The sequence below is a fragment of the Borostomias antarcticus genome (assembly GCF_949987555.1).
Source record: "Borostomias antarcticus genome assembly, chromosome: 10".
NCBI classification, from domain to species: Eukaryota; Metazoa; Chordata; class Actinopteri; order Stomiiformes; family Stomiidae; genus Borostomias; species Borostomias antarcticus.
In genome coordinates, this window is record NC_140243.1 from 7831334 (window position 1) to 7859195 (window position 27862).

General features: G+C 46.1%; 3 protein-coding genes across 3 annotated transcripts in view; 1 reads left to right on the top strand and 2 right to left on the bottom strand.

Moving 5' to 3' along the window:
* Positions 1-122: 122 nt before the first annotated feature.
* Positions 123-4985, bottom strand: boka (BCL2 family apoptosis regulator BOK a; the record flags this gene model as incomplete). Its single annotated transcript, XM_084444058.1, has 4 exons — positions 123-248; positions 2087-2280; positions 4540-4668; positions 4775-4985. 4 exons carry the CDS (start codon positions 4983-4985, stop codon positions 123-125), a joined length of 660 nt encoding a protein of 219 aa, XP_084300184.1.
* Positions 4986-9155: 4170 nt separating this feature from the next.
* stk25a (serine/threonine kinase 25a) lies at positions 9156-13277 on the top strand (the record flags this gene model as incomplete). The annotated part of the gene is made up of 9 exons (XM_084443935.1): positions 9156-9170; positions 10537-10767; positions 10940-10996; positions 11088-11196; positions 11817-11974; positions 12132-12317; positions 12520-12665; positions 12911-13010; positions 13173-13277. 9 exons carry the CDS (start codon positions 9156-9158, stop codon positions 13275-13277), a joined length of 1107 nt encoding a protein of 368 aa, XP_084300061.1.
* A 1063-nt stretch (positions 13278-14340) lies between these two features.
* The window catches only part of farp2 (FERM, RhoGEF and pleckstrin domain protein 2), a 28279-nt gene continuing 14757 nt past the window's right edge, over positions 14341-27862 (bottom strand). Inside the window, exons 14-27 of the mRNA XM_084444102.1 lie at positions 22845-23026; positions 22295-22384; positions 21990-22123; positions 21769-21850; positions 21222-21459; positions 20719-20849; positions 20570-20638; positions 20396-20485; positions 19235-19317; positions 18972-19090; positions 18403-18566; positions 16891-16998; positions 16465-16616; positions 14341-16181 (exon numbers count right to left, since the gene is read on the bottom strand). Coding sequence (XP_084300228.1) covers positions 16091-16181; positions 16465-16616; positions 16891-16998; positions 18403-18566; positions 18972-19090; positions 19235-19317; positions 20396-20485; positions 20570-20638; positions 20719-20849; positions 21222-21459; positions 21769-21850; positions 21990-22123; positions 22295-22384; positions 22845-23026 — 1733 coding nt within the window. The 3' untranslated portion in view covers positions 14341-16090. The remainder of the gene's footprint in view (positions 16182-16464; positions 16617-16890; positions 16999-18402; positions 18567-18971; positions 19091-19234; positions 19318-20395; positions 20486-20569; positions 20639-20718; positions 20850-21221; positions 21460-21768; positions 21851-21989; positions 22124-22294; positions 22385-22844; positions 23027-27862) is intronic.

Genomic DNA, 27862 nt, shown 5'->3' on the forward strand with positions numbered 1-27862 from the left:
AAGGCTTAGTGCAAACTAAAGCGGGTGTAAACATATCAGAAGCAGTGGGGTCCTCAGGGGAGGGTGGTGGCCCCTCTGCTGGTGAATTAGGCAGATTGTCCTTATAGCACAGACATACACCCTCACTTATCTCGGAGCAGATAAAACACTATGGCTTTCAGGTAGTGCCCACAGGCAAGGGTGGCAGACACCAGCCAGTGTGAGCGGAAGCTGGAGTCAGTGTTCACAACGCACTTTGTTACATCAGCCTGTTTGAAGAGAGAGAGAGAGAGAGAGAGAGAGGGAGAGAGAGAGAGAGGGGGAGAGAGAGATAAAGGAACCATTCAGATACAGTATTATGCTATTTCAATGACACAGAAACATTCACCTATATACTGGCATGAATATTTGAGTGCAGGTCAAAGTTTCATACAGTGTATGTAGTAAAGATAAGCACATGCGTAGTACATGGCAATTCTACAGTACAGGGCAGGGCTGTGAATGGCTTATAGAGTGTGCATATTACTGCAGTAGGCCTATCTCACCAACCCATAGAACATCACACAATAGCCTTTGGTCGGGCATCTAAGATTAGCAAACTGATTGCATTTGTGGCATTTGTTCATTCAAATAATGTATAATGTTTTGAACTTTGCGTTTGAAACCCATACTGTATGTGTACTTTAATCCTGGGAAACTGTGTTAAGCAGAAATGTGTCTGGCCTGGCCCGCAAATATTTAATTTCACAGCCAAAGCTAACAGTGTAATCTTAACAACACATATTTCCACATGTTTCAAATGTTTTCAAAGGCAATCAAATAGCACAGTAACAGAGGGAATTGCTGTCAAATTCCACTTTAGCACACTGAGCTCCACATAAGACTTCCATTAGTGAGTTATCTGTAAAATGTGTTTGCAAAAAAGAAGACAGAAACTGTAGTTCAGAAAAATAGGCCCCTCGTTCCTTCCCTCATAGTTGGCTATGCAATGCATTGTCTTCCATTTTGTGCTGCCCTACTAATCCAGAAGAGTTAAGTGACTTGGGACAAGTGGAACCAACAGAAACAGGCCAGGATTAGACAGCATAGTGCTCTTCAATGAAACTGCATACTCTCTTCAAACGCATCGTTTCAGAGTTAGAACAGGGCTTTATTCACTTTTAAGCCTTGCCAACAAAGCAGAGCAGATCTTAACAGAGGCGTTTTGCCAGGTCTTTTTACACTGGTTTTACACACTGATACTGATAGACGACGGATAGTATAGTAAATTGCCAGTTTGGGAACTTTTAAATGTCTACCTAGCTACCTATGAGTACCTAGGACTGGAATGAGGAAATGATAAGCACTGATATGATACTGTAAGGAAGCAATTAGAATGATTCCATTGTACCTGTACCCGTACTTGTTACACATGGCAAGTATACCAAGTATACACTTTCTATTCTATTCTATGTAGGCTAGGTCCTAGTAAGTACTGTATTCAAGCGGAGTCTGTCATCCTGACTATCGGTCCTGTATCATTCATGGTAAATGGACTGCACTTATACAGCGCTTTTATCACAGGCCTCTCATTCACCCATTCACACACACATACACACACCAATGGTGGCAGCTGCCACGCAAGGTGCTAGCCTACTCATTGGGAGCAATTTGGGATTCAGTGTCTTGCCCAAGGACACTTCAACATATCGTTAGGAGGAGCCGGGATTCGAACCATCGACCCTACGATCATTGGACAACCCGCTCTACCTCCTGAGCTACAGCCGCCCCCGGCTCCCATTCGGAGAACTGCATTACGGCTGCACATGTCTATCACCATCTTTCAATACAGTAACAAAGACTCATTCACCTCACCACTGTTGCATCAGATCACTGCTGAAACACTGTCAGCACCCACCCTGCCGCATGCACCACACACAGCTGGACCAACTTACATACACTACTGTACATTCGACACATACCAACGACTCCACATACTGCAGACCATGGATACATAAGAGGTTAACATTCTTACACCGCCCGGCTTAAATCAAATGCTGTCCCACCGGCCTACAGAGACCACCATGCGCTGCATGGAGACAGTGTTTGTTTTCTTTTCTCTTCTTACCCAGCCTCCTCTTCTTTTGAGCCAGGAGACCAGGCTCTTGCGGACAAACTCGCCCATACAGTCCACAATGGTGTGGACCATGGCTGGGTGTCCGTGCCGCACACAATCCACAGCCAGAGCCCCCGCCACCGCATACAGGGACACCACCTTCCCCCACGTCACACCTGGGGGGGAGACACACACAAACGCACACACTGACCAAAACAGTACAGTAAACCTGCAAGCATCAGACAGTTAACCTAAGCCTGAATCATTTATTTCATTGGTAACAAATGAACTTATGACGACCTCTTTGACTTGATTCCAGAACAATGTCGGATCGCATAAAACCCTGGAAAATGGATAATAGTAATGAGTTCATCGTGGGGTTTTTGTGCATGAGTAGATTTGGGGTGGGGAGAGCGTGACAAGGCATAAACAGAGCAGCTCTGAGCAGAATGCCTCTGTGATCTGAGGATGCGTCTCTGCCAGCAGCTCTCTAATTTAAAGGTGTGTGGGGGGGGGGGGGGGGGGGGCAGAGAAAGAGGTTATATATACCACAACAGAAGCCAGAAATTCAACCGATGTGCCTATCTGCCGCTGAAGAAAACACAGGAACAGCTTGGCTTGGACTGCTACAGAGATACACAATTTCTTATTAGCTCGGACGGCAGGCATTTATCAAGCCTGATCCTCATGTTTTAAGTTAGGGTTTTATCCACTTCACCATTTATGGTCAGGAGTGGTGATTATGGCTAGGTGTTCATAGACACAGAGTAGAACCTCAGAATAGAGGCAGCCTCATTCTCGTCTGTCGTGTAGACAGAGTTGTAGATAGTGGTGAGATCTGTCTATGGGAAGTAAACCCGTCTAAACCTCTGCAAAGCTAATGAAAGCTTTTTTCCAGACCTGCAATTCCTCACTCTTCTGCAGCCTAGGTCTGTGACAGTAGTAGCTAGACCACCCCATTAAAACAACATTAAGTTTCAGATCTATCATACAGTATCTTAACAACAGACGATATACTATACAGTAGCAGAGGAGAAGAATTGTAGCTTGGGGAAAAAACACTGGACTGTTCCCTGGGAAGTGCATAGCATAATCTACTGTTGCCCATGACAGGAAGTCATGGGCAACAATGCACTATGAGCTCAGCTAAGCTGTCAATCTCTGAGGGTTATTTAACAGTTAGCTAATGGACTCACACACCCATCCTGAGTTTTTGCTGTGAGACTTCACCAGGCAGATCCTCTGGGACTCATTTGAGATGGTAAAAGTGTGTCTACTACTAGCCTTGTAAGACCATCCTGATCTAGTTTACTGAATGTGAGCTCACAAGATCAGGATGGTCTTATGAGGCTAGTCTATTACATGTCCACTACACAGTAGATTGATAAGTTTAAAATATTTTAGTTTAAAATAAATCTCACTCCACTGTTTTGCCCAGATCCCATCTAATTTCACCATCCTGCTATACAGTCACAGTAGCAACTGCATAAGGCTTCCAACGAACATGTAAAAAGCAGACAAGGCCGAGTCTGATGTTTGTGTGGGGCACACACTGTTATATCCTGGAGCAGCTATGTTATTCCCTCAGGAAAAGGCTGGTTCTGTTGAAGTTCTGTTTAACTCCCAGGGCGGGGCCTATCTGTCTGGCATTATCTCTCACATGGGGACGTTTTAACCTAATATGGGCCAGAGTTCTCAACTCAGCCAGTTCCATGCAAACAGGAGACCCGAGCAGCCGAGGCATGTCTTAAATCGGATCCTGGGAGCCTAGAGTGTGTTTATTTTACAAAGTGCTGCAAGAAATTTCTCTCTCTGAGCTGCTGCTTAGTGTACAGTTTAGTTTCAATGTATACAAAACATGTCTACTTTTACCATTAGTCAAAGACCCCCTCAGGTAAATCAGATTGACGCGACCCATTTAAAAGCAGAAACAAAGCGTACAGTAAGTTGAACTCTATTACTGTTAAGAATGAGTCGAGCTTTACTTACACTCAGGCCTACACTATATTCGTTTGACAAATGGTATATTGTAAGTCCTCCAGTCCTTCCTTTCTATCCAGAACACCCTTCTACAAGGCCTGCCAGCTGTGTCCTCCCTTCCTCCACATCCACTCTTCCATGAAGATTACACTGCCAATAACACGGACTGAACCATGTTGTTACAGCACGCAAATCAATTTTGTTCCCACTGAGGTAGATATTCTGAGTGCTGAATCTAGTTTAGTCTAGTCATCCATGATCGGATGGGATAAGTAGATGAGGATGGTACTGATAGACTGCTAGACGACAGACAGTAAATTGCCAGTTTGGGAACCTTTAAATGTCTAGCTGAGTAGGAGTAACTAGGACTGGAATGAGGAACTGATTACTACTGATAAGATACTGTTAAAACAAGCGATTACAATAATTCCAGTGAAACTGTACCCGTACTGGTTAAACAAGACAAACAAACTGTTCTATTCTACCTGTGGAGAAAATGTCTGCAGCCACGGCCAGGAAGGCATCAGACACCACGCTCTCAGACGCCACAGTGATGTTCAGCTGTCGGGCCACATTACGGTAAATGTTGGGCCGTAGGTATTCCAACTCGTCACCTGGGGGGTTAGGAGAGGAGATTTGTTGCAGAACAATAATAGAATGCTTTAAATGTATTAAGTCAATCTTAAGAAGTAGAAACCCACACAAGTGCCAACCCCTTACCTAACCAGAGGAGGACTGAGGACACCTCTCCAAGTCCATGTTCAGGCTTGGACCACCCTATGCCTGCACGATTCAGCCTAGAGTGGATATAGTCCCTACACAATGCCTTGGCCTGTGACACGAGTTCCTTGTCTGTGGGGGAGCGGTCGAACACTTCCATCACCTCAGCCGCAAACACTGAAGAGCGGCGCAGCATCTCCATGCCCCTCATTAGCGTTGACCACAAAAAATCGTCGCGCCTCCTATTCAGTCCCCGTCCGTGTACGGTGGTCGTCTGTCACCAGAAGTCCAGTTCTCTAGCCCTCCCTCTGATGACAGGCGTTTTGAGTATCTCCCTGAAAAGAATATGAGGAGAAGAGTTGAATTCAGACAAGCATCTTAATAATAATCCAGAACTGCCAAGTTAATTAGGCTACGCGCCCTCGTTTCAACCGTCACACTACAAACTAGAGGACTGACTAGAGGAGACTAATTAATTTCTACGGAAGCATAGGCTATAGCCTAGCTATAGACCATGAATAATGGCTATACTAAATTACACATTGATCAGCAGAGATATGTTATGGTTAAAGTTGGTCAACATTTAGGCTATGAAAGCATCCTTGAATTTAACAAGTTAGGTAGCCTAACAGTGAGCCGAGCCGAGGCTATAGCTCATAAAGCCTATCGGCTACGCAGGAATTAAACAAAGGTAGCCTACCGACCCTTGAAGCACGCTCAATTCCTTGGTAATTTGGTTACGACGCGGCGTGTTCCTAGACTAGCCTACTTATGAAAAATCTCACTGCAAATCCATATTTTTGGCACTCCACGACCCGACTACAAATTATCGAACATAACATCAATCCCACGTTGAAAAAACTGTTCAGGTCTTCAATGGTTACCCCAATATCCAAAGCGGTGTTTTGATCATTGAATGAATTTTGTGTTTGATGCCAACCATCGTCAGTTATTCGTCATGCCCCAAAACGCAGCGCGCGCTCTGGCAACGTTTCCTTCTATGGACAGTGATTCGGTCTAGTTCACAGACGGAGATAACGAGACTTCAGATCCATTGATGCCCCGCCTCGTCCCCTGGTCTAGCAGCTTGGTTTTCCCTCAATGGGAGGAATAAGACTTGTCTCTACTTTGGAGCATGGGCATATTGGCTACTCATATTCACTAAACTTGCCATACCTTGCTTTTCTACCATTTAGGTAATCTAATCTCTGTCTGACTTTTATTGCTTGATGGTCCATAACTATGGCCACGGGCTAGATGAGTATATAGGCCTATTTCTTTTATTTCTCTGAAATTTGTACATCCCTCTATTGACCTGCTTGGACTGGGTTTTAGTCACGAGAGTTTACAGTCAGTAGAACCCTTCAAGAATCTTCCACTGCCAAAGCCAAACCATTATTCCTGACTAGGAGCCAGCATTCCAGTCGGACCTTTCTCATGAAAAACAGTAGGCCTGCTCTTCTGGGACTTGGCACGTTTTTGTCCTAGTAGCACAATTTTTCAGGATAAATGCAGCCCACTGAAAAATCCAAGCTGCAAACCAAACAAACAACAAATGACAAGAAGATAAAGAACAGGTATACAATACAGAATATTGTGTCTAAAATAAAGTGACCGTAGATGTCTGGTAGACAGTTTCTCTTCTGTTAACCACATATGTCTAACTGGTGCTAAGTGCTATTTTTGAACAGGAAGCTCTCAGTCCGAGTTCCCTATATGAGACTGACATGGATGTGACAGATACAGACAGTTCACCCCAATGTTGTTATTACCAATATTATATAGTGTCAAATGTTCAATGTAATCGGGTCTTATTAGATAAGGTAGGCTATGACGGTGTATACTGGGTTGTTCCTTCTGCAGCATAGAAGCACACGACCGACCTTCAACTTTGAAATATAGTTGGATAGCGGCATATCTCAATAAAGACTTTTTCACTTTTGGTAGTTGCTTTATTTTGAACGGAAGAATATTATTATAATATTAACGCCAAATCCAGGATACTCGATACACCTTCATCACACCTGTCTGAAAGTACCAATCAAGTGATTTACAGTGATTTTAGAAAGTTGGTGGTTTTGTCAAAAGAGCCTTGCAAACCGTGACGTCACAGAGCCTTGCAAACCGTGACGTCACAGAGCACGCTTGTGACGTGGGCCAGGAGGTGTATAAAAGCCAGAGAGCGACAGAGGAAGAGCAGCCAGAGAGCGACAGAGGAAGAGCAGCCAGAGAGCGACAGAGGAAGAGCAGCCAGAGAGAGAGAGAGAGGGGGGGACGTCTCCATCTCTCCCCCTGACTCTCTCTCAGTGGGCCAGAGAGAGAGAGAGAGGAGAAGGAGGTATCATCTTGACTGGTCAGAGGTGGAGGGCTGGGCAGGGGTGGAGGGCTGGGCAGGGGTGGAGGGCTGGGGTGGAGGGCTGGGCAGGGGTGGAGGGCTGGGGTGGAGGGCTGGGGTGGAGGGCTGGGCAGGGGTGGAGGGCTGGGGTGGAGGGCTGGGCAGGGGTGGAGGGTTGGTCAGAGGTGGAGGGCTGGTCAGAGGTATCTCCTCTCTCAATCTCTCTGGACCACTGAGAGAGAGTCAGGGAGAGAGAGAGAGATGTCCTCTTCTCTCTCTCTTCTCTTCCCTGGCTCCGAAGAGGAGGCGGTGGAGGCGGTGGAGGTGGCAAATTTATAAATAAATAAAAAACGATTTTAATCATAAAAACTGATTCTGATTCTCATTGTAAGCTATAGTGTTGTTATTAAGATATCACTTCAGACTTAGGGGCTGGGCAGCCTCAGCTGGAGACCAGACCTCCACCTCTGACCAGCCCTCTACCTCTGACCTCCACCTCTGACCAGCCCTCCACCTCTGACCAGCCCTGCACCTCTGACCAGACCTCCACCTCTGACCAACCCTCCACCTCTGACCAGCCCAACACCTCTGACATATGTCAGTCGTCGTTTCAACCTTGAAACAATATTGAATGCTCAATGGTTGAAAAAGGTTGATAAAATACTTATAAATCAACATTGAAATTCTGTTGAAGATCTGTACGTTGATGTAGCCTACAACAACGTCAACATGATGTCTTCAACCTGCCTTATAGCCCTTTAATGCACAATATGGGTAAAAAGTGGCCCAACAAAGGTTTTGCTTTATATATCATCACAAATCCTTATTTTGCACTTGCACAAAGAATGAGATTCGAATTTCCTTTTGTGGACATCCGAGGATGTCCTATTATGGACACCTTAGTTTCTTTGGAAATTTTGGTGCGGTACATCGTGTGTAATGTTTGTCTCGCACTAGCTGGACGTAGCTAGTATCTACTTATATACAAGCTGAGCAATGTGCCAGTCATTCCCTTGTTGTCCAACTTTTGCCGGTTAATATATTGTTTAGCTTGCTAACTAAGTTGGTTTTGCTTTCGCGTTTTAACAGGCTACATCCTGGGTCGTATTGTGCTGGTTGTATGTTTAGAAAGCTAAAAACTCTTACCAGCCGGCAGATTGACTGTGAATGCCTTTTTTTGTAGCATTGCTGTATAGAAGTATGTCACAAAATGTGTTTGTGTGTGTGTGCATGCCAGTGCCACAAACACTTGTTCACATTATTGTTGGATTGATGTTGTTGCTATTTGCACAGTTGTCAATGTTGCAACCACATTCACTGCTGTTGAGGGCCTACATGTGCATCTTGATTCTAATGTAAAATAAAATTGTAAAAAGTTCACGCCTTTGTTCTCCGTGGCTACATGATTGAAAAGTAATAAGTTTAAACAAAGTTGCAGTTTCAACAGTGATGCAATGTTGAATTTACTCATGTTGAAAAGTAAGCCGTTGAAACAAAGTTGGGATTTCAAAGTTGATTCACCTTTCAAATTCAACACATATTCAAAAGTGATTGTAAGACCTTAATTCACCCATGTTGAAGAGTAAGATGTTGGAACGTTGCGCAATAGTGCAATTCCTTGCGTTTCCACAAAAAACACAGATGCAAGCTCTCGAGTCATGTTGGAGCTTGCGTTCACAACGTAGCTTGCGTTGTTTACGTCGACTATGAATCAGGCCTTATACCCACGCCCAATGTCTATGCCCACGCCCTTCCCACCAACAAAAACGTCAGTCTGTGGAAGTTCTGTCTGGGCTTGCCCAAGGAATGCCCTTCCCATTGGGATTCCCTATGTTGACTTCTGCTCTGACAGATGCCACTCAAGAAAATCAAGGAATAGCCTACAAGTTGAAGGTATTAATATCACAAAATACTAGAGATACAAAATTAAATTTGTTGAATGATGGTAGATAATGCATTTTGCTCTGTTCTGCATCTCATAATGCAATGCTGCCATCTGTTGAGTCACTATGCATCATGTTTTTATATACAGTAGCCTATATCTCCATGGTAGCGATAGAGGTATCACCTGACTCACTCCGCTATAATAAACAATGGGCGCGGTGGGACTCTCCCCCTGAGAATAATTAAATATTGATAGGCCTACGTGTCGAAAAATTGTGACATCTGCTGTCTGATGGATTACATTTTCCGATAGTGACCATATGCTCCTGTTGCCATTGAGAACATTACGCAGAGCAAATTGAGAGTTCTCCACTTCGGCGGTAAGCTGTAGGCAAGACATCATTAGGATTTTTTTTTTACGAGAGCAGGACAAATTATCGAGTGTCTGTTGGAGCGAGTTTTGACTGTCATCCTCACCAGCAGTGATGGAACATCTGACACAAAACCAGGTAATTGGGAAGGGCTTTACGCACAAGCGAAACCAATTCAAGTGCAGGAGGTGACGCGCATGCAGGGAAACTTGATTCTCTGCCACCATGCCAATATGAATCAGCAGCAACATTTGATTGAAGAAAAACACTGGCTACCTATGACAAACGTTTCTTTGAATTTTCTGGATCAACTTGTTTTTTCTCTCTGATGTAATTGAATCGTACAATAGAGGGACAGTTCCCTGGTGCCCCCCCCTTCTCTAGAAAAGTTTTATCTGTATAGCCCAACTTTATTGGGTTTATCATGTTGGATTTTACTGTGCAGGGTAGGAGTTCAGGTTGAGAGTCATCCTTATCTTATGGAATGTACTGCTGTAGCTCTTCTTTGCTCACACTAACAATGGCAAAGCACTGTATACGTTTTACTTTAAATTCTGAAGATGACAAATGAGAATGAAAACGTGTTCGTTGTTTCAGAACATGGCACTGGCAATAGTTTGACGACAGCTATTCCTATGATTGCTGAGCTGCTTCTGGACAAGGAAAGGAAATAAGACAGTGTAGAGATTAAATCTGTACAACACGTATTATTCGATACTAGTCTTATACTGACTGTCTTTAGTAGGGACAGTTTGAAGAGGCGTTGGACTCTGTCCCCACAGATGTATATGTTTATGACTCAACTTGACGTGTTCGGGGATTCCAGTCCACACAGGGAGGGGCTGAGAGAGCCAAGCAAACAGTCAAAGATTACACTTTGGGATAACGCTTTTATAACATATGAACTCAATCAGTGCCAACATTTCTCTCATTGCTAAAGAGAAATATACCGTTTTTAATTAATGTGTGTCAATGCAGTGGACTCCACTGTGATAGCCACTAGTATATCTTGCTTAGTAACTGAAACCTGCCAATGAAATGGTCATGTGTTGTATCATGTGCTGGAATAACAATTATGTCAGACTATCAAAACAGAAGAATTTTAATAAATAACTAGAATTAAAACTCAACACATCAAGATGGATACATCAACTTTGTGTTTTGTTTAGCAGAACTCTTATCTGGATCCAGAAGAGCACTTTACCAAACTGCAGCGGATTGGTAAGGGCTCTTTTGGGGAAGTCTACAAGGGTATCAACAGTCGCACCAAAGAGGTGGTGGCCATCAAGATCATCGACTTGGAGGAGGCCGAGGATGAAATCGAGGACATCCAGCAAGAGATCACTGTGCTCAGCCAGTGTGACAGTCCCTTCGTCACCAAATATTTAGGCTCGTACCTCAAGGTGCACTCAGCCTATTGAAGGGAAAGATTAAACTGCTTGGCAAAATCCACAGTGATCTGTAGAAAAGTCTGTCATTACAGTCATGGATGAAGGGATGAAACTGCTTTTAGTTCATGTGAATGTTGAATGGAAATGCTTTTTAAAGCAATTCTATCACTGGTTCTTCATACAGGGGACCAAACTGTGGATCATAATGGAGTACCTGGGTGGTGGCTCTGCCCTGGATATGGTAAGTGAAGTCATCACCGTATTTATTCTAACACTTGATTCATGCTTGATTTCAGCGGGTTTGAGGTGTGTGTGTGCATGTGTGTTTGCAGCTGAGGCCAGGGCCCCTGGCAGAGGCCTTCATAGCCACAATCCTGAGGGAGATTCTCAAAGGGCTGGACTACCTGCATTGTGAGAGGAAAATCCATCGAGACATCAAAGGTCTAGACTAAGATTTTCCCCTGAAAACTTACAGACAGGCCCAGTTGCTGATTCAAAGATCTACATGAAAGAACTAGTCAGTAGGTTTGTTCGATTCGACTGCAGGCTAACCCTAACCCTTAGCTTCCTTACGTTGGCTCCCCATCATATTAGGATTCAGTTTAAGGTTCTTGTCATCACTGTTAGAGCCCTGCATGGTCAGGCATCTGTGTACATCTGTGACATACTCCATCCCTACATCACTAGAAGGTCACTCAGGTCCTCTGACCAGGGCTTATTGGTTGTCCCCTGTTCAAGGCTAAAAACTAAAGATGAACGAGCCTTTGAAATTGTGGCTCCTAAACTGTGGAACACTCTTCCACTCTACACTTTTAAAAAGCAGCTAAAGACTCATCTCTTCAGACAGGCCTTAGTCTAGCCTTAGTCTAGCTTCTTGTGTCTGTAACTCAATGTGTTTTTATGTCCTTGTTTTTATGTTATTGTTCTTAAATTAACGTACTTACTTACTTACACGTACGTACGTACGTACGTACGTACTTACTTACTTTCTTACTTAACTTACTTAACTTACCTACCTACCTACCTACCTACCTTATATGAATGTGTCTCCCCTTCACCAGCTGCCAATGTGCTGCTGTCAGAGCAGGGCAAGGTTAAGCTGGCAGACTTTGGCGTCGCAGGCCAGCTTACAGACACACAGATAAAGAGGAACACCTTTGTGGGCACTCCCTTCTGGATGGCACCAGAGGTCATCCAACAGTCGGCATATGATTTCAAGGTAAAGGCGTCGTTACAGTATATTCTCAGCCCTACGATTGGGCGCAGGCTCAAATCACTGGCCTTGGCTGGATTGGGGCCATCTTCAGTACTCAAAATATTGTCTGAAGTTGAGCCCATCTCTTACAATCTCTAAAATGTTTATGTATGTATCACAGGCTGACATCTGGTCTCTGGGAATCACAGCCATTGAGTTGGCCAAAGGGGAGCCCCCGAACTCAGATCTCCACCCCATGAGAGTCCTCTTCCTCATTCCTAAAAGCAACCCGCCAACTCTGGAGGGAACACACAGCAAAGCCTTCAAAGAGTTTGTGGAGGCCTGCCTCAACAAGGATCCCAGATTTGTGAGTGTTCCCCTTCTATGTAATAATGAACCCTTAATCGGAACTAATTGTGGGTGTGAATTGCACCAGTTACTTGTTGTCTGATTAGGTAGATAGCCTAGTTGAGAACCTAACCTACCATGGTGAATCTATAGCAAATTTTTAAAAAGTACAGTTTGACTACAGACCAATTTACTTGAGACTGCGACAAACGTCTCCACAGAGGCCCACAGCAAAGGAGTTGCTGAAGCACAAGTTCATCACCCGCTTTACCAAGAAAACCTCCTACCTGGCTGAGCTGATAGACAGACACCGCTGTTGGAGACTGAATGGTCATAGCGCCGCCTCCAGCTCTGATGACTCTGACACGTGGGTAATCAGTAATCACGCAGATCAGCCAATCACCAGCCTGTACAGCACACCGCTGTTTTCTCATCACACAACCACATGATGTTACCTTTACTGATTAAAAGCAAACTTGCAGCGTTGTTAAATACAAGGACAAGGAAGCAGCCGTAATAAAGCTGCATGGCTGGACGGTATGGGTTCTGACCCGAGGGCTCCGTCTGGTTCTGAGTGGTTCTGAACACTGAGTGCCTGTGACCTCCTTCCAGGGAGGAAGACGGAGAAGACAGAGACCAGGACCCCAAGTGGACCTTCCCTAAAGTTAGACCACAGTCACTCACATCAGTGATTATACCCATCCTCAGACAGGTACAGTCCTCTATCTCTCTTACATCTTCCCTGCCCAAATACTAGGGATGTACTCACCTGCCATGACATGAGTGTTGTGTGTGTGTGTGTGTGTGTGTGTGTGTGTGTGTGTGTGTCCTCCTCCAGTTGAGGGAGAGGCGGAGGTCTGGAGGGAGGGGCCAGGAGGCCCTGGAGGAGCTGGAGAACGCCTTCAGTCTGGCCGAGAAGAGCTGTCCCGGCGTCTCCGAACGCCTGCTCACTCACGTGAGGGACCGAGTGTGCAGGTGAGGAGGGAGAAGTGAGGTCTCTGTACCGGCCTCTAAGACAGCCCCTGCTGCCGGGACGGAACATGCTCTATCACTCTATCATGCATCCACTGGTAGTTTGAATTTTGCATATTTAGTTCCTTTAGTGTTGTAAACACAGAGGGAGTGGACAGCAGGGGTATGAAACTACAGTGACAACCCCAAACCCTGGATAATTCTAGCAGTGTCTTCAATGCTGGAGACTCACCATGGTGTAATGAAGTACTGTGTTGTCACCTCCATCCAGGTTTTCCCCCAATGGTAACGCCTCCCAGTCTGCATGGTGATGGTGAGGCTGGTGGTAAAGCCAGCCCGCCATCGCCCCCCTCTGGTAGAACGCTGTATGGACAGGACGAGATCCGGACCATGTTTTCTCCACTCTATTCCGACGACGTTGGCCCTGCAAGCCAGACGGGTCCCTTGCTACCCCAAGGGATGGATTCATGGATGTTAAAAGAGAAAATTCTGATTTTATGTGTGGCACTGGACAAGACTACAAAAGTTTTGAGGTAGAGATTCAGTGTTCAGCGAGACTTCTTTGCTTCCATTGGTAAGAAGAGAGTTAAAACTACCACCTGGACCTAGCAGTTCCATTTTATTTGTTAACCTTTCAATGCAATAACATGAGACTACATGCAGGACACATGGGAGCATGGGCCCCATGACCTGCTACACAATAAATAGGAGTAACACTGGACTTGACTGAACAGCAGGGGGGCAGTGGGGCTGTTGTCACTTGTTCTCTCTCACGGCCAGAGAGAACAAGAGACAAAGAGAGAGAGAGTGAGTGTGCATGAGAGAGAGAGAGAGAGTCTGGTCTCATTGATGTGGGATGTAGCAGGGATGTTTACAGGACTACAACGCTGCACCCCTCTGCTCCAGAGAGAGAAAAGAAGATATTCCAGTCCTCAAAGAAATGATACCTTTATAAGACCATGGGCCCACGTAGTGCATTCAGGAACTGGAATGGGGGGTTGTTGTTTTTTTATTTGTGTGTCAGCCCAGAGCAGTCATATCACTATAATATAGTCTAACACAGTCCTATGTACAGCAAGACATCATTACCATAGTTATACTGTTACAGTTCATCTCTTCTGAAATGCTCTTCAGCCATATTGCCATATTAGAAAGATCATCTGAAACTTTCAAGACAGACGCTAGGATCAACACTGCATGCCATTTTTTACCACGTCCTCTACCTATGTCCCTAAAGTAACAAAAAGAATAAATGATTTTAATAAGAATCATCCTGATTAAATATTAGCTTTTACCGATAAACAGTAAGCCCAGCAAGACACACGATAACATTCAAGACAATGTGTTGTTGCAGCCACCAGACTTGACCTGTTCACAAGTCACAAGTCTATTGTATCTGAGAGCCAGCATGGTAGAAAACACAAACTCATGGTCCCTTCAGGAGGAAAAAAAACTCCTATCTTTCTTTGAAAGAGTAACTCAAACAATGTCGAAGTTTGATGAACAAGAGGTTGAGTGGATGAAGTTGACTACGGCCAGTCCATGAAAATTAAACACATTAACTGACAATACAGGAAGATAACATTATGATTTTACTTCTGATCCACATAATGTACCGTTAGTTTATCAAAAGGAGAAACAAATCTGCTGCCTCTCAAGTAGGAAAAAGGGAAATTTTTAATGGAAAAAGTACCTCACAAGATGTTTACTGAACAATGGGATTAACCTAGTCACCTAAGAGTGAAGTAGGCCTATAACAAAACACATTTTTAAAAGGTCTGTTTCAGTGTTGTATAATGTATGAGTCAAAAATCCTAAACTCTAACAAAAGCAAGTTTACATCAATGCCATTGAAAGTTCCGGAAGCTGGTGGCAGAGAAAGGATTTTGGTTTTCAGCATGTGCGTTTACCGCATTTAACGCCCAGTTAGTGAACCCTTTTTTCTCAATCTGAGTACCACAAAATCATAAACGTCTAGGAAATGACAAATACTTAATACTTAAAATAAGTGTGGAAAAAGTGGACAAAATGCCTCAATATTCCATGAATTAAAAACAGAAGTCTCAGCAACGTAGATAGACCACTTGTACAGCTTAAGCTTATTTCAACATACGTTTAACCCTCCTGAGGGTAACTGGGTGTGTTCCCAGCTACTGTCCTCTCCCCAACCACCCTCCCTGTCAGCACCTTCCCGTTCCCCTCATCACAGACACAGACCCCATCAGCGTCCCCGCTCTTTAGCTCCTCTGTCAGACGCGGCACAATGGTGACTCGCGTCGTTACAGCTGCACCCTTTCACTTGCTGAGTAGACAAAGAGTACTTCGCTAATACTGTAAAGTTTAGTTTAAATCTATTAGCCGTGATCAACAAACCCAGGACCACCCTCTGCTATACTTCCTGGTCCTGCTTTAATTCCTTCCAGCTTTATATATAACACCTTCTGCTACATTAGGAGCACTTGTTTGCGACTACACTGTATCCATCTTTAACACCACAACTGATATACAGGAATAAACATTATTCTTTTCACCACTGACTACCCCAAACATATTTTTACACCAATAAGTCCCACAATAGAATCTAAAGGGGGATACAATGTATGAAATGTAAATTAACAAAAACAAAAAATACAACTGCCAGTCTTGTCCAGTCTTGAGTCATCGCTGAGCCATTTGTTTTGTGCCAAATCCCGAGATATGGGTTGTCACTTTAGAGCTTTAGAGATGTCGACGATGGGAGCCCAAGTGAAAGTAAATGATGTCATCGTGCGTCTTATGTCAGAGTCTACGAGGCCCAGCCCCTAGCTCGAGAAGCTGCTCTCAGTTCCCGTTCATCTCCACGGGCCCCTTGGGTATGAGCAGACTCATCCGACCTGTGGCGCTGGCCGCACTCTTGATCACCTCCATCCATCTACAGAGAAAGAGAGAGATGGTGAGAGAGAGAAATGAAGAGAGAAGAGAAGGAGAGAGGGCGAGAGAGAGAAAGAGAAGAGAAGGAGTGAGAGATGCAAGTGTGAGAGAGAGAAGAAGTGAGAGGCAGAGAGAGAGAGACAGAGTGTGCACATGAGGTTCAGACACAAACTAAACACGAAACCGTGACCCTCAGCTCCGTATCCTCTAGCCTGGCCTGTGTGACACGGATTCAAAAGTGTTCTGGTTACTGTCGGGATGATAAATTCGCTTCCCTCCCGTACCTCTCGAAGGTGTACTCGCTCTCTGCCCGGAAGAAGTACAGGTGGGACTTGAACTGCAGCTTGAAGACGTACTCCTTGTGAATGCTGTCCGACTCCCCAGGGGTGCTGACCGTGTAGCCTAGCAACGGCAGGCTGGCCAGGGGGAAGTCATCCTGCATCAAGACAAAGAAGCTTAAGACGCCGTTTCTGGAATGGGGATTTGGTGCGCATTTTCTCACAACTTATAATCAGTTTTCCGTTAAGCCCTTGCTTTGAAAGCTCAATGTGAATTAAAAGTTTCATTTTGAATGATGTATGAGTTCTCAGCATGTACTCAAGGGAAACGGAGAAAAGCTGAAGAGGCCGTCGGAGGGGGCAGACGGTGCTACACCAGGCACCTCGCGGTTACAAGGAGCTGATTGTGTGAATGGTGAGTGAGGCCTGTACCTGGTGAGTCTTGTAGAAGAACAAGCAGAAGTTGGTGAAGACCACCCAGAGCTTCTGCCACCCGTTGCTGTTCTTGAACTTCCTAAGGAGGTAGCCTGAGAGCTGATTCTGATAGGAGAGACATGGAGGAGAGACAAGAGGAGGAGGCAGAGAGAGAGAGAGAGAGAGAGAGAGAGAGAGAGAGGTTAGGGAGGGAAACTGGGAGAGAAACTGGACAATTATAGTCAACGGCATGAGTTTGAAATGTCAGAGTGGTGATTTGTTGAAATGTGGTTTATTTCCTTAAGCCATGAGGAGAATGTATGTAACATGTATGCTGTCACTAAAACGATTTAATGGTGGTGAAGGAAGAGTGTGCCATTAGAGACTTGTTCAACCCGCCTTGTTCAACTCTCTCCCACTACTATAACTGTCGCCTAAAGCCAATAAGCTCTGTGCACCAGCTTCACTACTTCCTGGAAGTCACTTGGCTTCTTTATTTCCTGTCCAATATGATTGGATTAAGTGATTAATGAGGTGTGCGCTGGGTCTGCCGCACACCTGATTAATCACTTAATCCAATCATATAGGACAGGAAATAAAGAAGCCAAGTGACTTTCAGGAAGTAGTGGAGCTGGTGCACAGAGCCTATAAGGCAGCTTGAATTGATCTGAAGCGCCGAGTCTGTCCTGACTGGGGTAGGCTACCTGGTTCATGCGTAGGTAATCAGTGAGAGAGAGGTTCTGGTTGCGGTACCAGCACACGTGTGTGATGGTGTTGGGTCTCTGGACCTGGCCCAGAAGATACCGAGGGGGCAGTTCTGGAGAGACGGCCGGAGAGCAGAGCACTGAGGCGGGCCGCAGAGAGAGAGAGAGAGAGAGAGACACAAGCAGAAACAGAGACAGACAGGCAGGAGAGAGAGAGACACAGGCAGGGACAGAGAGAGAGACAGGCAGGGACAGAGAGAGAGAGACAGGCAGGGACAGAGGGAGGAGGAGGAGAGGAAAAGGACAGGAGAAAATGTGGATGAGTTAGCATGTTAGCAGTTGGAGGATGGGGAGAGAAGAAAAGAAAGAACACTTAGGAAGTCCTCCGGGGCTGCAGTGTGTAGATGTTAGTGACAGAACATCATCATCATCATCATTACTGATAAGTTCATGCACCAGTACAGAGGTCCTGAAAACAGAAAGAGACCGCCTCACAAACAGCAGACGAGGTCAAGGAATAATGAAACAGTGAAATGACAAGACTGTGAGGGAGATGAGCGGGTTAAACCACGGAGAGGAGCAGTGGGAGAGGGAGGTGGTGGGGACACGGGTGAGAGGGTGGGCGTGGCGGACGAAAAGCGACGCTTGAAGGAGGACAGTCGAGGACAAGCCGTGGACTCCAGACCGCACGGATCTGTCTGACTCTAAACCAAAGTAGATACTACTTTCTGGCCAGGCGATAGTATGTGTGTGGGTGCATCCGTGTGTGCGCGTGTGTGTGTGTGTGTGTTCTTGGAGCAGTCGAGAGGAGGAGGTGGGGGAGTACCTCCACAGCCAGGCTGTGGTCAGACATGGACACGCTGGTGTTGCGGTGCCAGCACACGTGCATGGTGGTGTTGGCACGGTGGTGGGTCTGCTTGTCGAGCGAGCCGTGGGAGGAGTGCATGTCATCCTCCGACTCCTGTTCCAGGGAAACCTCGTCTGAAGACCCTGGGGTAGGGAGGGAGGGAGGGAGGGAGAGAGGAGGAGGGAGCAGCAGGGGTGGGAGGGGGAGGGTTGAAGGGAGGGGGAGGCATTAGACTAAGGAGATCTACGGGGAGGTGGTTTCTCATTGGTTGGTACTTGGCGGGATCCAACCAGTGAGTGTACGCCACATCTGGAACAACTCCATGACAACCCATTCATAAACACACAGGCGCGTAACACAGCCAATACTGACGTGGTTCCAAACCGCGGTCATTCCTGAGGGGTTTTCGATAACACAGGGAAAAAAAGGATAAATGACGAGTAAAACATCACAAAAACAGCGAAGAAGCTCACATTCAGATGCATGTTTAAGCACTATGGACGAATATGTCCTAATGTCACAGCACTGAGAGCAGTGTAAGTTCTTACTGTTGGAGCGATCGCATAGGCCAGGGTCCAGGAAGATGTTCGATTTCTCTTGCAACTTCTTGGCCATGTCAATCGCCATGTTGAGGTCTTCAATCCACTTGCCCATCTCCACTTTGGAGCTGAAATCACACGAGCAGGGGTACACAGGTCAACATTGCAGGTGTGGGTGTGTGTGTGTGTGTGTGTGTGTGTGTGTGAGAGAGAGAGAGAGAGAGAGAGAGAGAGAGAGAGAGAGAGAGATGGACTGTGGTCTCGGCACGTACCTAGCTGCAACTACGATGGTCCTCTGGGCAGAGTAGATTGTGAAGCAGTGGGGCACCGACCACTCGTTCTCGCTCTCCTCCACCTGAGGGCGAAGGTGGGAAGAAAAAGCAGCGGTCAGATCGACGGCCGGGTCAGCTACTACCTCCACCTGACCGCCATCAACACGATAGCGTGCGCCGGGCTCGTCTCTGCACACCTAGGGCAGACCTAGGGCCCTGGCCTTGGGTCAGAACTCTGCTGGGGATGGCCAGGGACAAGATGGGGGAGGTGTGAGGCAGAAGATCGGAAATCAGGAGGACCTGCCAACAGCCTCTAACTGGGGCCAGCAGCCTCTACTGGCACGGGGGGGTCAACAGCCTCTGTCTGGGGCCAGCAGCCTCTACTGGGGGGGGGGGGTCAACAGCCTCTGTCTGGGGCCAGCAGCCTCTACTGGGGGGGGGGGTCAACAGCCTCTATCTGGGGCCAGCAGCCTCTACTGGGGGGGGGGGGGGGGGGGGCATGGTCGACAGCATCTAACTGGGGTCTCTAGATCTGACACTCTAAAAACCAAGACAGGTTTTTGACCATCAAGCCACTGGCTCAGCCTCGAGCCCAGTGGCCATATCTAAGCCCCGTCACTGTGTCCACACGGGCTTGGGAGAGAGGGAGGGTGGGAGGGAGGGCTGGGAGGGAGGGCTGGGCGTCCGAGCGGCCGGAGGTCGCAGCGGGTTACTCACCGGTGCATCCAGCACTATGAGCTGTCGGCGGGAACGAATGAAGCAGAAACAGGCGAGTTAACAGAGCCAGACAGCCAGTTAAGCCACACACAACAGCCCCTCTCAACCATAGATAGAAACACACACGTACAGATAGTGTTCATTTGAATTCCATGCCCTCAAAACACGGCTACGCTAGTCTGGCGCCACACACACACACAGTTTGCTGCACTTCTAGGTGCAGCAACGAGACAACTAACTGAATCCTCAGACCTTTGCACAATTCTGAATGAAACACTCGACAGCATAAATGCTTGTCATAATCTAGACAAAGCCACCAGTGACCAGAATAAGGGCACAGGGTGAACCACTCAGGGACTAATGGGCCAGGGTCATATCTCGAGATTAGATCTATCATACATGGGTCACCGTGTAGGTCAAAGATCAACCGCAGCTTATACTTACAATCATGCTGTGCAGGGGAAGCTGACCGTGCACTTTGAACTGGTTGGTGGCGGTGACACCTTTGCTCGTGTACAGGAGCATGTCTGAGAACTGCAAGGAAATATTTTAAACCTTGAGACACAGATGGCATCAGACCTACCACTGTTACTAGTTCGAAAAGCGAAGCCTGCTCACCAGGAAGAACATCCGTTGCTGCAGCCCTTTCTTAGTAAGCTTGTACAGGCAGCCCTCTCGAATGAACTCCTGAAAAACAGGACCATTTCATTAGACTTGCCATTGTGCCACAGCGCCCCCTGTCCACTCCTACTGGGTACTGCACCCACCCTGCCTGGCGTGGTCAGGCTCTCGATGCCGATCAGGTCCCTCTGCAGCTCCGTCAGCTTCTGGAAGTTCTCCAGCCGGATCAGGCTGCTCTGGAGCTGTGTGGCGATCTCTGCCACCTCCTTCAGGGCCTCTACAGACACACACACACACACACACACACACACACACAAACACACACACACACACAAACAGACACACACACACACACAAACAAACAGACACACACACACACACACACACACACACACACACATAAACACACACACACAGCAGATTAGCTGTGATACTTTAAACGCTTTTGTCAGCCAACATAATATAATAACAGTTTGTCATCCTTTGTCCATACAGATGAAAGAGGAGGTCCAGCCATTCAGAAAGAGCATGTGCGATAAAGACATGATAAAGTACTACAGAAGCCCCAGAGGACCTGTAAACCACAGATGAGGTGCGCTTGGCGGGTCTCCTGTGGAAAGACACTGTAGGTCTGTAGAGGGAGTCTCACCCTTGCAGTCGTCAAGGTCGGGGTGCTCGGGGGTGTAGTGTTTGCACAGCCTCTCCAGGATGAGCTTGTAGTGCATGAGGCGCTGGATGGGCTTGAGCAGGAAGGTGTTGAGGGGCAGGTAGCACACCTTCTGCAGCTCAAACTCCTTGTAAACCGTCTCCAGCTTCTTCAGCCTCTTGGTGGCCTTCTCCAGCTCCGTCAGCACCTCGTCGTGCTTCTGCAGGTAGCTGATGAACTCCTGACACGGGGGAGACAGAACACCCAAGCGTCAGGCATCTGCTTTCTCATGTCCTCCGTGGGAGACGCACGTAGTCAAGACGGTAAACAAATATTTTGCTACTCTCACACTTTGGCTTCAGCACTAGATGATGCTCTTAAGTCACTTTTTTAGAAAGGAGATACACTTGCGAGTTCTGGCGAGTAGCAGTACACTGACCACCTACATTAAACAAAATTATTTGAAGTCGCTTTGGATAAACGCCTCTGCTAAATGGCCGTGATGTAAAGTCACGGTAACCGCGCCGCGTGACGGGGGCGGCGGCCTCACCTTCAGAGCGCACATGTTCCTCAGCATCACGTCCCCGATCCTCTGGTAGTCCCCCTTCACGTGGGCGTTGGAGCGCCCCTCCCTGGAAGGACACAACACACAGGGCGTCAGAGCGGATACAGTGAAGACGTCCCGGGGTCAGCTGCGACGAAAAACAACGACCTCATTCCGCTACGGTCCCCTCTGCGTGCGGGAGAGGAGGAAGGGGGGGGGTAACTGACCAGAGAGCCAGCCTCTGGTCTATCTCCTTGAGGAAGCCTCGGTGGAAGTCGTAGATGGGGTCGATGTTGGAGAAGAGCAGGTTCATCAGACCCTCGGGCATGGCGTTCTCTTTGATCACAGCGCTGCGGAACCACTGGGACACATGCGGCGAAACACACACGCACACACACACACACACACACACATACACAGAGAAACACACAGGATTTTAACACACAGAAACCAACACGGAGTAGACACAACTATAGGCTCAGACGTGGGTAAGGATTGGGTTCGGTTGATGACATAGGGGGGCAGAACTCACCACAGTGATGACCTCTAGGTCTTTCAGGTACGTCCGCTCTGTGGTCAGGATCTCTTTGGCAATGAAGTAGGCTTTGTCGGTGGGGTACCTCTGAAGGGGAGAGACGGCTATCAGTGTCAACACCGGCTTCAACTGAATCATGAAGTCCTTCGAGAAAGAGAAGCATTACTATGGCTAAAAAATGTGGAAACCAATTACAAGACTCATATCTGTGGGCCAATACAAAGCACTCAAATGTATAGAACTAAAGGGATATATAGAACTACAAAACAAGAGTTTTGGAAACATGCTGCATCAAGCTGCATCATGGTATATCACAGTCATGCGTCTCATGAAAGGTCTCTCCTCAGTTCTAGCTCTCGTGTAACAAACATGCAAAGCCAGCGGACAAAACCACATTTAAAAACAGCGACTGTAAACATCCGCCCTTCCCAGTTTACAGAGCATCAGTGCAGTCAGTGCTCCCTGTCTGGTCCCCGGGTCCTAGCCTGGGCAGTGAGTCAGAGGGTAGCGTGGAAGGGTGGGTGGGGGGGGCATGTGAGCTGTGTACCTTCCTCCTCCCCTCCTCATCCTCCTCTAGCCTGGGGGTGCCCACCTCGCTCAGGATGGGGCTCTGCAGAGGTGAGGGGGCCTGGCCCGGCAGGCTGAGTGTGGACATCTGGAAGGAGGGCGAGAGGCAGAGGGGGCTCTTGGAGGCCAGCGGAGACAGCTGGGGGCTGTCCACGGAGGAGCCTGCGTGGAGAGACATAAAAGGTGAATATGCTGAAGATGAATCGCGAGAGAGAGAAGTTGTCAGTACACCCCTACACGCTAACTGACACAGCCTCCTCTCCATGGCTTGCAAAAAACATTTCTTTTTTGATACAGCAGAGGGAGAATGATGATTTGAGTCTATAATGCCAAGGAATCTCTTAGAAAAGGAGAGGAGCTTACAAAAACAGGGTAAACCTGCTCCAACAACCAATTTTTTTTTAAAGAAAAAAGGGGCGGAACATAGTCAACAACAGAACCATAGAAGAGGACAAAGAGTCTAGATGACTCCATTCATGGAAAACATCCATTCCCCATAGAGCCATATACAGGACGGTCTGCCTATGCTCAGTGAAAGTTGCTTTTGCTTGCCAAGAAACCATCATGATATCATACCGTATATCTTCTAGGTTCTACATACTTATGTCAGAGATACGTCTACAGATATGGGCTACAGCTTTTTCTTAGTTGACACTTAGACATAGTTTTATTTTCTTTCATAAAAAGTTCAGACCCCTTATCAAACGATCTGCTTTGACAGATCTTCTAATCCCACTGGCCACAAGCTGGTAGGACAACATCCTGCATATTCTAATATAAGCAAACTTAGGGGCTCATCAAACACATTTTCCCGCTCACACACATGTCGGTTTGACATGAAAGAAGAGAAGGCAGGGCAGACCAAGGCGGATAATGGTTCCCACATTTTTTCACAGCCATTGTTTTCTGGACTGTAGCCCTCTAGAATTAGGCTGGGTGATTTATCACCAACTCTGATATGAAGCCGATTACATTACAGAGAAGTGTCAAGAAGCCTTTTGTAAAAGCACGCTTTGCGTCTGAGGGAAAAACGAAACATTATGTCGGACGCTTCACTCAGCCATGGGAAGTTCCAGCTGTTCTCCTCCTCAAAAAGAGGAGGGGGGGGGGTGGGGGGAATAGAATGACAAGAGTGGAAAAGAGCAAAAAGAAGGTTACTCCTCGACCCGGATATAATTCGCAGAGTCGAGGCTTATCAGGAATGCGGTCCGTCTAGCCAGCAGGCCACAGTTGACTGTTTAACTGAAGTGGTCTGTGGGGGGATGACACAGACGGGGAGAGAGGATGGACAGCGCAGGCACAGCCCCGACCCCGGGGGCTGGGGGGGGGGGGGGGAGGGCGCTGCGGAATGACCTGGCAGAGAGCCTATCCAAACAGGGAGCACACTCACTCTGCTGGAATTAGGCTGTGGAATCTAGTGTTTGAGGAGCAGCGCCCCACCCCCACCATAACACAGGGAGGCCATTGCCCTGGAATAAGAGGATGTGAGAGTGTGTAACCATCTACTGATACATCCTGTAGCCAAGTATCCCATTTCAGACTCTGAGACAGCGAAAGCGCACTTTATTGTAGTGCTCTGAAATGTTAATCCGCTCTGAAAACAAAAAGGGGGATATTCAATACGCTGTTTGTCTTAAGATGAAAGTCTCACGCATATAGACAACCCAGCCCAATGAAAACAGGATCGTCTTCAATTCTGATGAACATGAAGGTATGAAGGCGAGTTATAAATCATATGGACTACACAGGTCTCATACACTGGTGGAGGGTTTTGTTATGGTTACGACGACCTGTTGGATGAATTCACTATCATGCAGGTGTCAATTTTAGCAGTCTTCCTTCACTCCTGGTGAAGTTGTGGTATAAGCCAGTGTCCTCCACAGTAAAAGAGATTGTATGTGCAGGGTTAGCAGTTAACGTTAGCTTCTAGTCATCACATTTCCAGTGGAGGACAAAAAAAACGAGAAAAAAAACGTTTTTTTCACTGCAGAGTAACTAAAGTACTTTCATTGCTTACTTGATTTCAATTTGGTGTCTAAAAATAATTTTAAGTCTTGACATTCGAGGTACCCAAAAGTAATTACTTTATTCTTGAGAGAGAGAGAAAGAAAAACATACAAACATAAGTACACTTTGTTTATAATCAGTAATCATACATGCTCATCAGGAAATTAGTATTGATTACGTGATGCCGATGCCTACTGTTGACGCAGCTGAGTTTTTTTCAGTACATTATTGACTGTAGGCGTGTGTCCAGGAAAGGAACCGGTCCTTAGTTTTGACATAGGCCCCAATGCGAGTCAGGGACTGCTCACCTCACTTGTGATGGTAGAGAGGCCTCACAAGCACACTTCTGGAAATGTGATGTGCTGCCCAAGATAATGCCTGATTGGGCTTTGCTCAAAATGACAATGAGAACAGGCTAATGATATGTTTTCAATCAACACTATGGATATAACTGCTTCTTACTGCAATTCAGAATTTAATATTTGTTTCTGAAATTACCCTTCCCCAGTGTTTAGAGGAAAAAATATGAAGCGAATAATTAGAACCAGATCGTTGAGCACCATGTAAAACCTTCAGCAAAAAACACTGAACAAATACAATAAGTACTATAAAGCGCAGAAAGCAATTCTGAGACATTTGCTGCACCTAAATTAACTTCAGAGTCTGAACAAGAGCTGACTACCATGCAGACAAAGTTATATTCTGTAATAAGTGCAAGGAGAAGGAGGATAGTTCGCTTTGCAGAAAGCCAAGGCCAATCTGCCTCTAGGCAGACCAAAGCAGGGTTCAAATGACAGGAAATTAAAGTGGGACTTAGGGAATCAAAATTGGTATGAGGAGGAAATGACATCAGCGCAGTACAGAAACAACGCTGCCTATGTTTATTCCAAAGCCCATGTACTGTGGCACTTAGTCAAATGTTTCTCTCGCAGTCAATGCTGTTCCTGACCAGGACCTCAACAGACATATCTGTGGTCTGGCCCGTGAGACTGAACAAGCGAGGCAACGTGCTGAAAAGTTAATGATCAACCACGTAAACTATTCCATTAATCAAGTGATTATTTAAAAAAAAAAACAGAGTAATAGAGAATCTTCAATTCATAAAAGTGTCAACATTCAAAGTGCACAAAGCCCTTGCTGCTGTGTTTCTGAGCTGATGCCAGTGAAGCAGGTCCAGGAATCTAGACACAGCACCAACTACAGCCAATTAGTAAGATCTGGCCAGGATATCTATTTTTACAGTGAAGAATCCCATGTGGAAACACTTTGCATCTATCATTACAAAACTATGATTAGCATGTTACTTAGAAACTTCACACTGAGGACTTTGTTGACGAGCTCTATCAATCAATTCCCTAGAATAAATGTTGAAACATATGACGTACCTAGCTTGACTGAGGCTACCCTACTTAGCTTATAGGACAGTCTGGACATGAACAGATGCCCTGTTACTGTGAATACAGAAGTAGCGGGCCTTCCTACACTGTGGCGTGGTAGTGGTACATTCAATTGGCTGGTTGGTATGATAATAGTATACATATTGGCTCAGCTGCATACCATTTAGGCTACCTTCCTCAACGAAACCCTACACTGACTCAGACCTCTAATATGTGCTCCTGACGGAAATTGATGCACATGGAATATGATTTTACAGCAAATCAAATACCTCAGCTTAATCACAGTCATAGTCTTGTTGAAATGCCGACAATGTATATATGGTGACAATTAAGAACCAGCAGATGTCACCATGCCACAAAATCTTTAAGACTGCAAGCAGACACAGGCTCTACTAAGGCACATTCTGTAAGTCACACACAACCAAGAATGAGCATCAACTTTGGCTACTACCCCTGAGTACCAAGTGGTATGAAAACAATCAATTCATTCACAACAAGTATGTGAGACATTTCACATATGTTACCATTATTAGTGAGTGTATAAATGAGACATAAATGCTTTGTAAGTTAAATGTAAGTACTATTATGAAAAGTGCTGTTAAATGTGACATTTAGATCACATTGATTTACTATTCCCTCACAGGGGATACAGTTTACATGGAAGTGGAAGTCAATTAGTGGAAGTAAATCAGGTTGAATCACTTGAAGTACACTCTCTATTCTAAGGTCATCCAAAACACCTTCCCTATTTTTCTATATCTTTAAAGACGTAAAAGTATAACTTTGAAGCTATGACGTCAGTCAAATGACAATTACAAGTTCAACGACAGACCATCCTCATCTGACATGCCTGGGTGTACAAGTCAGGAAGATCTGTTTGAGATCCAAACCTACATTTCACATGTCCAATTGTATATTCTTCAATAAGTACCAGATAAGCAACACTTGTCAACTATAAGAACATTGTCCTTCTTAAAGCAGCGAAAAAGGCATAGAGGCACGCACATCCTAACACTCTGTGGCTGGGTGCTGGACAGAGAAGGATAATTCAAGTAAAAAAGTGACGTCCGCACACCAGACTTGAGCTCCCAAAAGTGAGTTTATTGACACCTTGTCAACAATGTAACGTTTCGGGCAGAGCCCTTTACTGTCGTTGTCTGACGAAGGGCTCTGCCCGAAACATTACATTGTTGACAAGGTGTCAATAAACTCACTTTTGGGAGCTCAAGTCTGGTGTGCGGACGTCACTTTTTTACTTGAATTATCCTTCTTAAAGCAGCACCTTCATTTATCTCAGGAAACAGCCCCCAGATAGAGTAGAGAAATGGTGTGAAAAAGAAATGTAAAGACACTGAACTACTATCGATTCAATGGCTGCAATTACAGCTAGGCCCCGTCGCTGGCCAGCGTTGAGCTCTTACGGGAACACGCTCTGCAACATGGGTTCACTGCGGCTATACACCCTAAGAAAAAAAAAGTTATCAAAAAAAAAAAAGGTTTTCATCATGATTCATTAGCCAGAGCACAGCCTCTGGGATTGGATCAAGATGATGAATGTGATGAAGAACAGACACAACCTCTCTATGACACCAGT